This window comes from Cucurbita maxima, unplaced genomic scaffold (assembly GCF_002738345.1).
Source record: "Cucurbita maxima cultivar Rimu unplaced genomic scaffold, Cmax_1.0 Cma_Scf00001, whole genome shotgun sequence".
NCBI classification, from domain to species: Eukaryota; Viridiplantae; Streptophyta; class Magnoliopsida; order Cucurbitales; family Cucurbitaceae; genus Cucurbita; species Cucurbita maxima.
In genome coordinates, this window is record NW_019272017.1 from 310044 (window position 1) to 324766 (window position 14723).

The 14723-nt window shown below is 36.4% G+C and overlaps 3 protein-coding genes and 1 pseudogene across 6 annotated transcripts in view; all 4 read left to right on the forward strand.

Moving 5' to 3' along the window:
• The window catches only part of LOC111484291 (putative clathrin assembly protein At2g01600), a 6661-nt gene extending 4068 nt beyond the window's left edge, over window positions 1-2593 (forward strand). The window contains exons 8-15 of one of the 2 annotated variants that reach the window (XM_023130841.1): window positions 312-377; window positions 461-526; window positions 685-765; window positions 864-944; window positions 1097-1273; window positions 1393-1468; window positions 1557-1681; window positions 1913-2593. In XM_023130841.1, coding sequence (XP_022986609.1) covers window positions 312-377; window positions 461-526; window positions 685-765; window positions 864-944; window positions 1097-1273; window positions 1393-1468; window positions 1557-1681; window positions 1913-2263 — 1023 coding nt within the window. In that variant the 3' untranslated portion in view covers window positions 2264-2593. Of the gene's footprint in view, window positions 1-311; window positions 378-460; window positions 527-684; window positions 766-863; window positions 945-1096; window positions 1274-1392; window positions 1472-1556; window positions 1682-1912 lie in introns of both variants that reach the window. The other variant, XM_023130833.1, reaches the window with a different exon arrangement.
• On the forward strand, window positions 197-336 carry LOC111494135 (annotated as a pseudogene).
• An 873-nt stretch (window positions 2594-3466) lies between the features above and the next one.
• LOC111488095 (cysteine-rich receptor-like protein kinase 10) lies at window positions 3467-9960 on the forward strand. The gene is made up of 6 exons (XM_023135735.1): window positions 3467-3820; window positions 3897-4030; window positions 7872-8082; window positions 8155-8389; window positions 8478-8628; window positions 9429-9960. The coding sequence occupies exons 1-6, from the start codon at window positions 3754-3756 to the stop codon at window positions 9648-9650; spliced, it is 1020 nt and encodes a 339-aa protein (XP_022991503.1). The 5' UTR covers window positions 3467-3753; the 3' UTR covers window positions 9651-9960.
• Window positions 9961-10830: 870 nt separating this feature from the next.
• Window positions 10831-14723, forward strand: part of LOC111495965 (cell number regulator 2-like) — a 4796-nt gene continuing 903 nt past the window's right edge. Inside the window, exons 1-4 of one of the 3 annotated variants that reach the window (XM_023146203.1) lie at window positions 10838-10974; window positions 11094-11165; window positions 11839-12051; window positions 12478-12752. In XM_023146203.1, coding sequence (XP_023001971.1) covers window positions 10890-10974; window positions 11094-11165; window positions 11839-12051; window positions 12478-12554 — 447 coding nt within the window. In that variant the 5' untranslated portion in view covers window positions 10838-10889 and the 3' untranslated portion in view covers window positions 12555-12752. Of the gene's footprint in view, window positions 10975-11093; window positions 11166-11838; window positions 12052-12477; window positions 12753-13700; window positions 13888-14070; window positions 14143-14375; window positions 14589-14723 lie in introns of those variants that run through there. The other 2 variants (XM_023146279.1, XM_023146365.1) reach the window with 2 other exon arrangements.

The following is a 14723-nucleotide window of genomic DNA, read 5'->3' on the forward strand; positions in this document are numbered from 1 at the left end:
AAAAAAAAAAAAAAAAAAAAAAAAAAAAAAAAAAAAAAAAAAAAAAAGAAACTTGGATATCTTTGATTTTGTTATTTGACCAGCCGCCCTCTCTTTCTCCATGTTTCATATGTAAGGACCAGGATAATGCTCTTTATGTGGGCAAAAGCCATTGTTCTTGTATGCCTGTATCCTCTGTTATGTGGGAAAGAGTTCTAAAATTCTCTCAGCCTTTTGGCTGAGATCAAGTGTAGTATCGGTTCTCAAAGTATACTTTTCACTAACATTGCTTTATTCCCAGTCTTGATAATGCCGTAACATGCTATTTTCAGGTATTGAAAGAGAGCTTTAAAATCTATTGTGCTATTAATGATGGAATTATAAATCTCGTTGACAAGGTAAGTATCTTAAGGAATTAAAACTTTAGGACTCAGATACATTGAGTGCATTGGTGACAGAAAAGTTATTCAATTTCCTACAGTTTTTTGAGATGCCAAGACATGAGGCTATCAAAGCCCTTGATATCTACAAAAGAGCTGGCCAACAGGTATTTCTGAACTCATTTTTGTTTCTAAATATTATAGTTATCTTTTGCAATGGTTTCTTGTTTTTGGTTGTTTTCCCTTCAAATGTCTCTCAGCCTTATTTATATCAGACACCAACAGGTATTACGGGTTTATTTGTCTTGCCTTTTTCATGCTGCAGGCCGGAAGCCTATCAGATTTCTATGATATTTGCAAAGGGTTGGAACTTGCTAGGAATTTCCAGTTTCCTGTTTTAAGAGAAGTAACGATGATATTATAGCGATTTATGTTTCTTATCAAGTTTAAGCTTATAGTATGAACTTATACTTCCCTACTACATGCTTCATTATCCACTTCCAGCCTCCACAGTCATTTCTTAATACGATGGAAGAGTACATTCGGGAGGCACCACGAATGGTTACGGTACCAAATGAACCACTGGTTAGTATATTCTTGACCACTTTTCATACCAATAATTGGATTTATTTGTGAGAATTTGCTTTTAGGATCTATTTTCTTTTCTCTTTTATTTATGTATATTAGAAATTTTCTGTTTCACAATGTTTAAATTTATATTTTCTCATCCTGGACAGTTGCAACTTACTTACAAGCCGGAAGATTCTCCTTCTGAAGATCCGAACTTACCCACTGATGAAACGGAGGCATCTCCTTCACATGATCTTTCTATTACTCCTGTTGATTCGGCTCCATTGCCACCTCCAGCACCAGCTCCTGCTCCTGAAAGGCATTTAGATACTGGAGATTTATTGGTATAGATATACTTTTTTTTTTTTTCTGTAATAGATGATAAATGCTTTTATCCACCATCTTTTCCACCTTTTAAAATTACAACAAATAAATAAAGCTTTCTGCTTGGTGGATTCTTCAGGGATTAAGTCTTGATACCACCGAAGTATCTGCGATTGAGGACAGAAATGCTTTGGCTTTAGCCATAGTTCCTTCTGGTGGTAAATTCTCAGTCTCTATTTCTAGTTGGGTTACTTGAGAAATTTTACTAACCACTTTTGTTAATGATCGCGAACCTAATATCAGATGCAGCAGCACCCACATTTCATTCCAATGGTGCACAGCCAAAGGATTTCGACCCTACTGGATGGGAGCTTGCCTTGGTCACCACTCCAAGTACTAACCTTTCATCAACTAATGAGAGACAACTGGTAGGCTTTAATGCGATTGTGAATTTCAAACCATTTCATTCCCCAGTGTAAAACTTCTAGCCATTATTACTTGAGAACAATTCTGGAATGGAACTGACATAGTTAGGGCCTTAATAAGAATCTTTTAGGGGTTTCCTTGAATTTTTGTCAGATGAGCAAGTCTTGGATTTAGCTAGTGGACATTTCTGATTTTTTTTTTTTTTTTTTTTTTGTCATTCTATGATGTACCAGGCTGGTGGGCTGGACACGCTCACTCTCGACAGTCTATACGATGAGGGTGCATATAGAGCTTCTCTACAGCCCGTGTATGGTAAGCCCGCACCAAATCCATTTGAGGTGCAAGATCCATTTGCATACTCCAATGCCATCGCTCCAGCTCCATCAGTTCAAATGGCGCCAATACCTCAGCAGCAGGCTAATCCCTTTGGTCCATACCAACCTACCTTTTCACAGCAACAATCATTTACGATGGATCCAACAAATCCTTTTGGTGGTGCAGGTTTTGGAGCATTCCCTGCTCCTAACCACCATATTGTTCCTCCAAATGCTAACAATCCATTTGGAAGCACAGGCCTTCTGTAGAGAGCTCGTGGGGCTGTTTCCAACGTGTAATTTAGTCAACAGGTTTGGTTTTCCACCATATTTGGCGAGATGGAAAGGGTCGATTTTCTTGAAGCTGCAAAGAATGTTTGTTTCTGGGGCGTGACATTTGTTTGGGTTGAAACTTCCAGTGAGTGTATAGTGAAAGGTGTAATACGTTGCAAATGAAATTCATGACAATTTCGAGTTAGCTGGAACTCTGTCGTTCTATTGTTTTGCTGATTTTGAAGTGCATTTCGCATAGAATTCTACTAAAACTTCTATGCATACCTGTATAATCCATCAAGTCCTCATATTTTTCAGATCCTTTCATTGTTCTGCATTCTCTTTTTACATTTCACTGATCAACAACAGGAATTTAGGTTTACCTCAAGATGCCATGCATGCAGAATCCAGTGGAGGGAGTCTATGTTCTCATCTTTATATTTAGAATGTAAATTTTTTCTTCCGTATTGGCCGAGATAACCTTTAGTTTCAGTCCCTTTTAGTACACATTTAGTCAAATTTGAATGGTGTCAATCGGAGCCAAAATTAAGTGTAACCATGAATTACTTGCCGGATTGGATTAGCCTAATATTATCATTAATGGCAGCTTCAGCTCTCCTTTACTTTTAATTATTTATCAAATGTGAACGATTTTTTCCAAATTCAGATTGCCTTTTTATCCTATTTTTATTTAGTTTAAAATTTTAGAGCACTAGAAATAAGAAATAATGCATTTGGAAAGAGAGCATGTTCTTTTTTTAATATAAAAGAAGAACTAGAGACAATTGTTTAATGCAATTTTGAAAAATAGTCTCGGCCACTCTTCACAAATTTTTTGATCAGCTGGGTCCGTCAGCAGATAAGAATGAAGTAGAAGACCAAAATTGAGGAAATAAATTGCTTGGAACTATAAGCCTATCCTTCTCATTTCGAACGAGAAAGACCTTCACATTCTTAATCTACTGAAGAGCTAGGCCTATTGAAACAAAAAATTAAAAGACAAAACCCAATAGTATTACATGCATATTACCACTAATATTCCCTCCAAAGCAACAACTCCTCTACGTATATACATGCATAATTAATATGAATTCTGACCAGACATATACTTTATTCTATTGTTTTAGATGCGTGTATAAAATATATAATTTCAACTAAAACGTTGACGGCATTTAATAATGTTTGGGAAGAATGTGGAAAACTTTGGCGAGGCGAAGAAAAATCAAAACAAATTAATAACTTAAAAGAAATGAGTTTGTCCGACAACACAAAAGGGTCTATGAGTGTTTGACTGTTTCTTGACTTAAAAGTTTTGTCATTTAATGTTCTCACCAGATAAGCTGCCTTGCCCTTCCAGTTTTTCAGTGGTCAAGCAGTGAGTCCATTGGAAGATCAAAATTCAATTTTTGTTTGTTCCACCCTTCTCCAATCATCCCATTCTGCAACAACAGCAGCAACGCCATCCCTATTCGATGGCGTAGACGAGCATGGCGACGAAGTTCAAGAGTTTGTTGCAGAAACTCAAAACAACATTCCGATCGGGTTCCTCTAGAGGTAGCTCCAACAAATTCACTTGCTTTCGCCTTCTTTTCTGTATGTATCTATGTCTGTTTTGATAGCGTTGGATTAGACACCCAGGGCGCAGAGTATTTGGAGCAGATTGCAGCTAAGAGGCTTATTCCCTTCCAAACCTTAGCTCAAGCTACCAACAATTTTCATCCAAATCACAAGCTCGGCGAAGGCGGCTTTGGCCCAGTTTACAAGGTTTCTTCCAAATTTACTCCCTCTCTCCAATCTTTTCTTTGCAACCGCTCTTTCTAATTTCTCTCCCAATTTTTTAACAAATTCCCATCAAATTTTGGACCTTTTCGATTTAAAGTATTAAAAAAAAATATGATTCACAGTACTCGAGGAGTTGATATGATTCAAATATTCAAACTACCACGATTTTAGGAGATTTGATATGATTCAAATATTCGATTGTCAGTAGATTTGAATTTTTGTAGATTTCGATGATTTACTGGTCTATTTATGAGCTATAAATACGAATTGTGTAACTTGTGTAACTTCTAAGCATCAAGTCAGTAGACAATAATAAAGACAGCAGCCTTCATCCATTCTATTTATTCTATCTCTTTCACTATCCCTTTTTTCAACAATTTTGGTATCAGAGCCAAGTTCGTTTGACACGAGGGCGAGTGATTATTTTCTTTCACAAAACAAAAATGGCAGTAGCTGACTTTTCTTCCTCTGCACCGTTGTTACCGCTTCCTCTGCACCGTTATTACCGATCTTTAATGGTGAGAAATATGAGTGGTGGAGCATCAAGATGAAGACCTTGCTCAGATCGCAGGAGCTATGGGACTTGGTGGAGGACGGGTTTGTTGATGTATTAGAACCCACAATAGAAGAAAAGGAGAGACTGAGAGAAACCAAGAAAAACGATGCCAAGGCTTGAGACTGAGAGAAACCAAGAAAAACGATGCCAAGGCTTGAGACTGAGAGAAACCAAGAAAAACGATGCCAAGGCTTGAGACTGAGAGAAACCAAGAAAAACGATGCCAAGGCTTGAAACTGAGAGAAACCAAGAAAAACGATGCCAAGGCTTTATTCATTATTCAACAAGCAGTTCATGAGATTATCTTCTCACGAATTGCAGCATCAACCACATTCACGAATTGCAGCATCAACCACATCAAAGCAGACATGGTCAATTCTACCGAAGGAGTTTCTAGGAGATTCAAAGGTCATGACATGAAATTGCAATCTTTAAGACGTGTTTTTGAAACTCTACTCATGACGAATGGCGAATCAATTGCTGATTTTTTGTCAAGAGGAATTGCAATAGTCAATCAGATGCGTACCTATGGAGAGAAAATTTCAAACGAAACAATTGTTGCAAAGGTGTTGAAGCTTGACTCCAAAGTTTGACCATGTGGTGGCTGCCATAGAAGAAGCTAAGGATCTATCCATACTCTCCGTTGATGAATTGATGGGCTCACTTCAGGCCCATGAGGCAAGAATCAATAGAGCATCAGAAAAGAACGAAGAAAAAGCACTACAGGTGAAGGAGACAACCAACAACGAAAGAGAAAATATTCATTTAGCAGGTAGAAGTCATGGAAGAGGAGGATTTTGCAGCTTCCATGGTGGTCGTGATAACAAGGGTAGATGGAGAAGTGATTGACAAAGACAATTCAATGAACAAAGGAATGTCATACAATGTTACCATTGCAGAAGGTATGGGCACACAAAATCTAATTGTTGGTATAAAAATCAACGAATGAATTTTGCAACAAAGAATGAAGAAGAAGAAAAGCTGCTTATGACGTGCATGGATACTAATCCAAAAAAGAGTGACTTATGGTTTGTTGATAGCGGATGCTCGAACCATATGACAGGCACCAAATCTTTATTCAAAGAGCTTGATGAGACGCAAAAAATTAAGGTGCAACTTGGAAACACAAAAGAGATGCAAGTTGAGGGAAAAGGTAAAGTGAAAGTCGAAACCAGTCATGGTAAAATAAAACAATTAGATAATGTTTAATTTATACCTGATTTAGGGTATAATTTATTGAGTGTTGGACAATTGATGATCAGAAAAACATTCAGTTCTATTTGATGACAACACATGTGTCATTACACATAAGAAATCAAGTCATAAAGTTCAAATTGCCATGACTTCAAATAAGATGTTTCCACTTGATATTTCTAAAATGAAGGATTTTGCTCTTGCTGCTAGCACGAAAGATGACTCAACATTATGGCATCTCAAATATGGACATCTTCATATGAACGACCTGAAAATACTTAGGAATAAAGGTATGGTTTTCGAATTACCAAGAATTGACTCAAGTAATTTATGTGAAGGATGCATTTATGGCAAGCAGACTAGGAAGTCCTTTCCTATTGGAAAAGCTAGAAGCTCTCTAGAATTAATTCATGTTGATTTATGTGGGCCAATGCAAACGAAGTCCTTGAGTGGGAGTATATATTTTTTACTATTCATGGGATTATAGTCGCATGAGCTGGGTTTACTTCCTACAACATAAGTTAGAAACTTTTCAGAAGTTTTAGATTTTTAAAGCTATGGTTGAGAACCAAAGTGGCTGTCACATTAAAGTTCTTGGAACAGATAGAGGTGGCGAGTTCATATCTAAAGAGTTCAATCTGTTTTGTGAAGAAGAGGGCATCCAAAGGAATTAACAGCTCCCTACATTCCAGAACAAAATGGAATCGTTGAACGAAAAAATCGAACTATTGTGGAGATGACAAGAAGTATGTTACAAGCAAGGAGACTTCCAAACCAATTTTGGGCAGAAGCCGTATCAACATCTGTTTATCTATTAAACATCTCACCAACAAAGGCGGTTATGAATCGAACTCCTTATGAAGCATGGCATGGAAGGAAACCATCTGTAAGTCATTTACGAATCTTTGGTTGTGTTGCTTATGCTTTGAAAAATCCTTAAATTCGTCCAAAACTTGATGAAAAATCTGAAAAATGCATTTTCATTGGCTATTATACTCAATCAAAGACATAAATTATACAACCACATCGGTGAAAAGATTTTAGTTAGAAGGGATGTAATATTTAATGAAAACGTGAGTTGGGATTGTAAAGAACCGGAGCAGCAAAAGATTATAGTTGAAGTTTCTCCAAATGAAGAGACAAGGGTCAACTCCAGTGTATCTCCTAGTGCCTCCACTGCAACGCAAAGTGTGTCAAATTCATCATCTTCAGCATCACTAAACAACAATTCTTCTCTTAAACAACTTTCAGATGAGACACCTCCAAGGAAGTATAAATCTTTAGCAGACATATATGCATCATGTCAATTTGCTCTTAATGTTTCAGACCCTTTGAATTATGAAGAAGCAACTGAAAAAGAAGACGGGAAGAAAGCCATGGCAGTAGAGATGCAGTCCGTTAAGAAAGATGGAACCTGGGATATGGTTAACCTACCAAACGAAAAGTTTTATGGAGATTTACCAGAAGAGGTTTATGTAACACCGCCAGAGGGATTCATAAAGGAAGACAAAGAAACAAAGGTATACAAGCTGAGACAGACATTGTACGGGATAAAGCAGATATATTTACGAAGGCCTTGTCAAAAGAAAAGCTCTGTACTTGACATCTGCAACTTTGAATCAAGGGGGAGTGTTGAGATATGATTCAAAGTATTCAAAAAGATATGAGCTATAAATATGGGAATTGTGTAACCTTGTAATCATTCATCTATTCTATCTATTCTTATCTCTTTCACTATCCCTTTTTCCAATATTCACTGCTTTTTCCTTTCTCCTTTAGGAATAATTTTGTAAGAGAGACTTTGTAGCGCGAGAATGGGTTGAGGATTGTTGGGAGGGAGTCCCACGTTGGTTAATTTAAAAAATATTCATGGGTTTATAAGCAAGAATACATCTTGATTGGTACGAGGCTTTTTGGTGAACCCCAAAGCAGAGCCATGAAAGCCTTGTGCTCATGAACAATATCATACTATTGTGGAGAGTCGTGGTTCCTAACCGAATGTAAGAATCGTGGTTCAATTATGAGTATGTGGCAGGAAAAATCTAAGTTTTTGTTACCAATTGTTTGTTGTAGGGAAAGTTAAAGGATGGAAGAGTTATTGCAGTTAAAAAGTTATCGCATCATTCAAAACAGGGAAGAAGAGAGTTTATGAGTGAGGCCAAGTTGTTGGGTGGTGTGCAGCACAGAAATGTGGTTGCTTTGTTGGGATACTGCGTTCATGGTTCAGAGAAGCTGCTGGTTTACGAGTACGTCTCCAATGAGAGCCTTGACAAGCTTCTCTTCAGTAAGAACTGCTCACAACTTCTCAACAACTGTCAACCCATTTTCATTTTACTCACTCACTCTATGTTCTCAGAATCCAGCAGACGTGGAGAGCTTGATTGGAAGAGGAGGTACGACATAATCGCTGGCATAGCACGAGGCTTGCAATATCTTCATGTAGATTCACATAATCTCATAGTCCATCGTGATATTAAAGCTAGCAATATTTTATTGGATGATAACTGGGTCCCTAAGATTGCTGATTTTGGAATGGCCCGTCTCTTCCCTGAGGATCAAACTTATGTCAATACTCGTATTGCTGGTACAAAGTAAGTTTGTTTGGCAACCAATCAAATTTTTTAATCCCAACTGGTGGGCTCTACTAATTTTTTATTTTTTCTTTCGGTGTATGAATAGTGGATATATGGCTCCTGAATATCTTATGCAAGGTCGTCTATCAGCAAAGGTAGATGTTTTTAGCTTTGGTGTCTTGGTCCTCGAACTCATCAGTGGCCAGCGTAACTCGTCATTTGGCTCATATTTCGAAGCTGAAAACCTAATTGATTGGGTAAGGTTTTCATGATGTTGGTTGATTATAATAAATATCAACACAAGTACTCAAATTCTAGTCGTAGAATCTACTGATTGGGTAATATATTTCAACTGCCACAGTTAGTCATTTAGAGTATTCGGAACACGACCGTCAATGAGCTATGTAATTTACATTTTGAGCATAGTTCAGTCAACTATTGTAACAGTCTAAGCCCACCGCTAGTAGATATTGTCCGTTTTTGTCCATTGCGTATCATCATCAACCTCACAGTTATTATTGTGAGATCTCACGTCAGTTGGAGAGAGGAATGAAGCATTCCTTACAAAGGTGTGGAAACCTCTCTCTAGGAGACACGTTTTAAAACTGTGAGGCTGGTGGCGACACGTAACGAGCCAAAGCGAACAATATCTACTAGTGGTGGGCTTGGGCGATTGCAAATGGTATCAAAGCCAGGCACCAGACGGTGTGCCGGCGAGAACTCTAGCCTCCAAGGGGGTGGATTGTGAGATCCCACATCTGTTAAAGAGAGGAATAAAGTATTTCTTAAAAGGGTGTAGAAATACTCTTTAAAATTATAAGCCTAAAAGGTATAAATAATAAGGCAAAACGAACAAAGTAAGTTAACTATATAAACGGTAGGAATGTTAGCCAAACAACCCCAAAACAACTTGGTCGCACTAATGTGAAATAACCATTTGAAATATGGTGGGGGGGTGGCATCGTTCTTGAACGACCGAAGGCTAAAGAAAAGAGGGCTCTTTGAAGCAAAACCTTTTATTGTGCAAGGTCTTACTTAGACGTGAATTTTGGTGTAGGCTTACAAGCTATATAAGAAGGGCAGGAGTTTGGAGATGATGGACCCAACATTAGCATCCTCGGCTGTTCCTGACCAAGTGGCAATGTGCATTCAGATTGGATTACTTTGCGCACAAGGTGATCCAAAACTACGGCCGACCATGCCACGTGTCGTTTTGCTCCTCTCAAAGAGACCTGGTACTTTGGAGGAACCAACGAGACCAAGAATACTCGGTCCTTGACATAGGAAAACTGCATTCTCCTCCGATGTTGGAACTTGTGGTGTATCTTATTCCTCGGCTTTGACCACCATTACTGTTACAGGTACTATAAGCCAACTGTAGGCGCGACCGTTAATTCTCGTGCTTCTTCAGTTAATCGAGGACACGATACTCGGGGGAAACGCCCCGTGGAAGGATAACGCCTCTTCTACTAGGATCATTCTTTTTGTATACCACTTTTGTATTACAATGTACATGTTGAGGTGGAAAGATTTTGGTGAGTGTAGATCGGATCAATTCAATTCATTTTCTTATCATTTATTCTTTGAAACCGATCACATAACATGTGTCCCTATGTTAAAATTTAAAAGCAAAAAATGATGAATCTCAATCTTCAAATAACAATTGAATTAAAAAAGATATTATCCACTTTAATTCGTTAGGTATTACAGCCAACCTCATGATTTTCATTCCATCACCCTTACAATTTGAATGATACTTTAAGTATTTAAGACTTACATCGAGCTGACTCCAGAAAATTAATAAGTGGATGATCACATCAATTTAGAAAGGTCAAAAATTAATATAAGGAAATCAATAAATTAAGATTGATCAAAGAAGATTAACAAGTTACGGATGGTTTTCAACATGCGTAAAGTTAAAAGCTCAACTTCAAAATTAAACATCTCGACGTTCGAGTCAAGCCCATGTTAGAAGTAAAATATGACTACAAGTAGTGCCTAAACGTTGAATTTGTATAGAAAAATATCTAGTGAATCCAAATTTGAGTGTTGAATTTATATATAAAAATGTATGGAAATCCCGAAGAGCACGTGAAGGAATTGATAGGATGATGGGTGGGACTATCCAACCACCACCACCAATTCACATCTACCTACCTACCACTAAAACTCAATCTTATTTCATGCCCGCTCTTTTGGCACCCTATTATAATTGCCCCATCTTACTGTTATCTTGGTTCGGATAATCCTATTATGCGAGATGCATAAAGAATGAGTGTTGGACATATGAGTGAGGAGTGAGGACAAAAAATGTTGAAAAAATCTATATTAGTGTGTGGGAATGAATATGGACCACACATACAAACTTATCTAAAACTACATTATTGAAAAAACTCAACCTAAGCAAGACGTCGACTTAGACTTTTCAAAAACTTTGATGCATAAATTGGAGTACAGAAGAAGTCCACAACCCACAACTGGAAACCAAATTTGTTAGAGTTATTTGAAGGATAAGAAAATGTCCGGCGGTACTCCGATGAACGCAGCAAACGGAACGCCATGGTCCACCGGCCTCTGTGACTGCTTCGACGACTTGGGATCATGTAACTTCATTCTCTTACTCCTTTTTGTTTATGCTTTTAAATAATTATTTATCTAATGTTTTCTCAATTATTATATTTCATAATTCCAATTGAATTATATTAATGAATTTAATTTACAGGTTGCTGTACGTTTTGGTGTCCATGCGTGCCTTTCGGGCAAGCGGCAGAGATTATAGATGAAGGATCAAATTGTAAGCTTCATTCCATCCATGGCTAACTCAACATTTTACTAAACCTAATATTTGGCCAAAGAAAACAAAAAGTCAGTTACTGTAATAACTCAAACCCAATCAGAGAAGTTTTCCTATGTGATCCCACAATCCCATTCATTTGGAAGTCTAGTATCTTCGTTGGCACAGCACTTAATGTTGGATCTAACACTATTTGTAAAAGTTCCAGTCCACCGTTAGCAGATATTATCGTTTTGGCCAGTTATGTATAGCTTTGACTCTTATACCATTTTTAAAATATATTTCCGTACTCTTATAAAAAAATGTTTACTTCCCTCTCCAATTAATATTAGATAAAACTCACATAGTTAGAGTTTTCTTAGGTTTTATCTAAACTATAAATATAAAATTCAAAAAAGACTAAATTCAAGAAGTGGGTCTAATATAAAACTCTCATATTAGTTCGATTTCTATTTCTACCAAAACGATCAGTTTGGTTTGATTCTTGATCGGATTCAAAACTAGGGAAACCGAACTGAGTATTCCGTAGCAATAATACTACAAGAAGTGGTCCTAAAATTGATTGAAAGTATTCATTAAAGAAGATTATTCGAAGATAGCAGCAATGATTGTAGGCACTAGTGTTGAACTGAAAATGACAGAACAGTTTATATGTGTATGGTTGTGGATGCAGCCTGTTTATGTCAGGCATCGATTTTCACTGTGATTTCTTGCTTTACGCCCTGCATATGCCTTTATACTTGCTATTATCGTTCTCGACTGAGGGCAAAGTATCAGCTTCAACAAACTCCCTGCAACGATTGCTGTGTTCATTTTTGGTGTTTGGGTTGTGCAATGTGTCAAGAGTATCGTGAGCTCAAGAATCGTGGTTTCGACATGCATATCGGTAATCTCAAATCTCTTTAACTTTCAAAAAAACTTCAAAAACACCTTTCAACTTTTTATGAAGGTTCAATAATACTCTCGCCGTTTATGTATAGACGAAATCATAAGTTCTACGTTTTAAAAATATTCATGAACTTCTAAAAATAAAATTGATAGACAACTTCTATCCACATATTGATAGTAAGAACTTTAAACATGATATTAACCTATTCAAACTTTTTAAAAAGAGATGAAGGGTATTAATGAAATTTTTTAGATTTAATATATTTTTGAAACACTACGGAAAGGTCAAATTTATTTTTGAAACAAAATATTAATGGTTCCCTCTCCAACTTAAATTAGTTAAATTTTTTTGAAATTTTAAGAGTATTTTTATTAGTTTAACCCTATATTTTATAAAAACGATAATATTGAACGTTGTGCTCAGGTTGGCAAGGAAACGTGCAGAAACAAAATAAGGGATTAGAGATCCCGCCTATGGTGGAAGGACAAATGAAACGTTAGAAGTTTGAAAGATTTGAAAGAGTCTTATGAAAGGGAAGGAATAAGAAGAATGGTTGTTTCCTCTTTGCATTTAGTTGCTTGCATACTTTATTGAGTTCCTATTGGGCTGGTTTGTTCGGGTCAAGTTTTAATACAGTACGTAAGTTTGGATTGAATTTCTAATTCAATTAAGATAAAAAAAAAATACTAATGTTCAAGTATGTGATGAGAAACTCTAGATTAATATCAATGATTTAGAGTATATATGGCCCCAATATCACGTTTAATAATATACATAGAAAACTCTATGGCCCAAATTATAAGCTATGATCCAAATATGGCGTTGAATTTGTGCTAGAAAAATTATGGAAAACCCCAAGAGCATGCGAGGGAAGTGATAGGGTTGATGTCATGTCCAATGAATGCCAACGTTGCGACTTTCCAACCACCACCGGTTCACATTTATTTCTCTCTGGCGGCCCCTCCCCTCGGAGTACGTTTAGGTTAAGTGATTTCTTACCAAATTTTCATAGGAAATATAAAACTAACATTTGCACGGATGGTTATCTATCCCTCAAAAGTGTGAAGAGATATGAAAATATCATTAAGTGTGAAGAGATATGAAAATATCATTACTCAACGAAAGAATGATAAGAAATAGAATTGGGATCATGGTTCTATTTTCATTGATATCCACCATGTTTAAAGAGATAAAAGATACCAACTAATACTTACCACTCACTAAATTTTGATAATAAAATAAAATATACTACTAATCTAACTGATTACTAATGTATCCTGATTAAGAATATCATATATTACCTAACTAATTTAAACTATAAATAAGTTGCTTGATAGACCATGTCACAAAGAATGTTTTCATTGTAAATAACATGAGCATGTCGTGTTTGATGAATCCAAATTAGGAAGGTTGAGTATGGGATATTACCATTTTAAAAATAAAAAAATAAAAAAGAAATCTCCCACAGTTTGCATCATATAAGGTAAGGATTCTTAAATGGACCAAACATTTGAAAAGAAACCCAACTCAAGCAAGACATTGACTTACACTTCCCAAAAATCTTATCCTCGTTGGCTTTTTAAAATCTTACCGCCGAAGCATGACATTGACTTAAGAGTTACCAAAAATGTTGTCACTTTTCAAAAACTTTGTTATAAGAAACAACAATAAATTGGAGAACAGAAGAACTCCAGAACCCAGAATTGGAAACCAAATTTGGTAGGCTTAATTATTTGAAGGAAAACAAGATGTCCGGCGGTATTCCGGTGAATGCACGCAACGGAACCCCATGGTCCACCGGCCTCTGTGACTGCTTCGACGACATGAGATCATGTAATATCTTCATTCTCCTTCTCCATCTCTATTACTTACAATCATAAAATCACTGTTATCCAAAGTTTGTAAAAAATAATTTACTCCTTTTTGTTTATGCTTCTAAATTATTATTTATCTAATATTTTTTCAAAAATTTTATATCTCAACCAATTGAATTATATTTATGAATTTAATTTACAGGTTGTTGTACGTTATGGTGTCCATGCGTGTCTTTCGGGCAAGCTGCCGAGATCATAGATGAAGGATCAAGTTGTAAGCTTCATTCCATCCAATGCTAAACTGCTTCTAAATGATTTTATCGAATTATAAATATGAAAATCAAGCTCTAATATAAAACTCTCATAAATAGTTCGATTTTCATTTGGGTTCGATTCTCGATTGGGTCCAAAACTAGCGAAACCGAACCGAGTATGTGGTAGTAATAGTATTATTACAAGAAGTGGGTCTAATATTAAGTGTTTATATGTTTATGGTTGTGGATGCAGCCTGTTTGGGTCAGGCATCTATTTTCAGTGTGATAGCTTGCTTTACGCCCTGCGTATTCCTTTATACTTGCTATTATCGTTCTCGACTGAGGGCAAAGTATCAGCTTCAACAAACTCCCTGCAATGATTGCTGTGTTCACTTTTGGTGTTTGAGTTGTGCAATGTGTCAAGAGCATCGTGAGCTCAAGAATCGTGGTTTCGACCCCCATATTGGTAATCTCAACCTCTTCAATTTTCTTTAACTTTATTTTAAGTTCAAAAAATACTCTTACCACTCCTAATATAGACCAAACTACGATTTTTTTTTTTTTTTTTTTTTTTTTTTTTTTTTTTTTTTTTTTTTTTTTT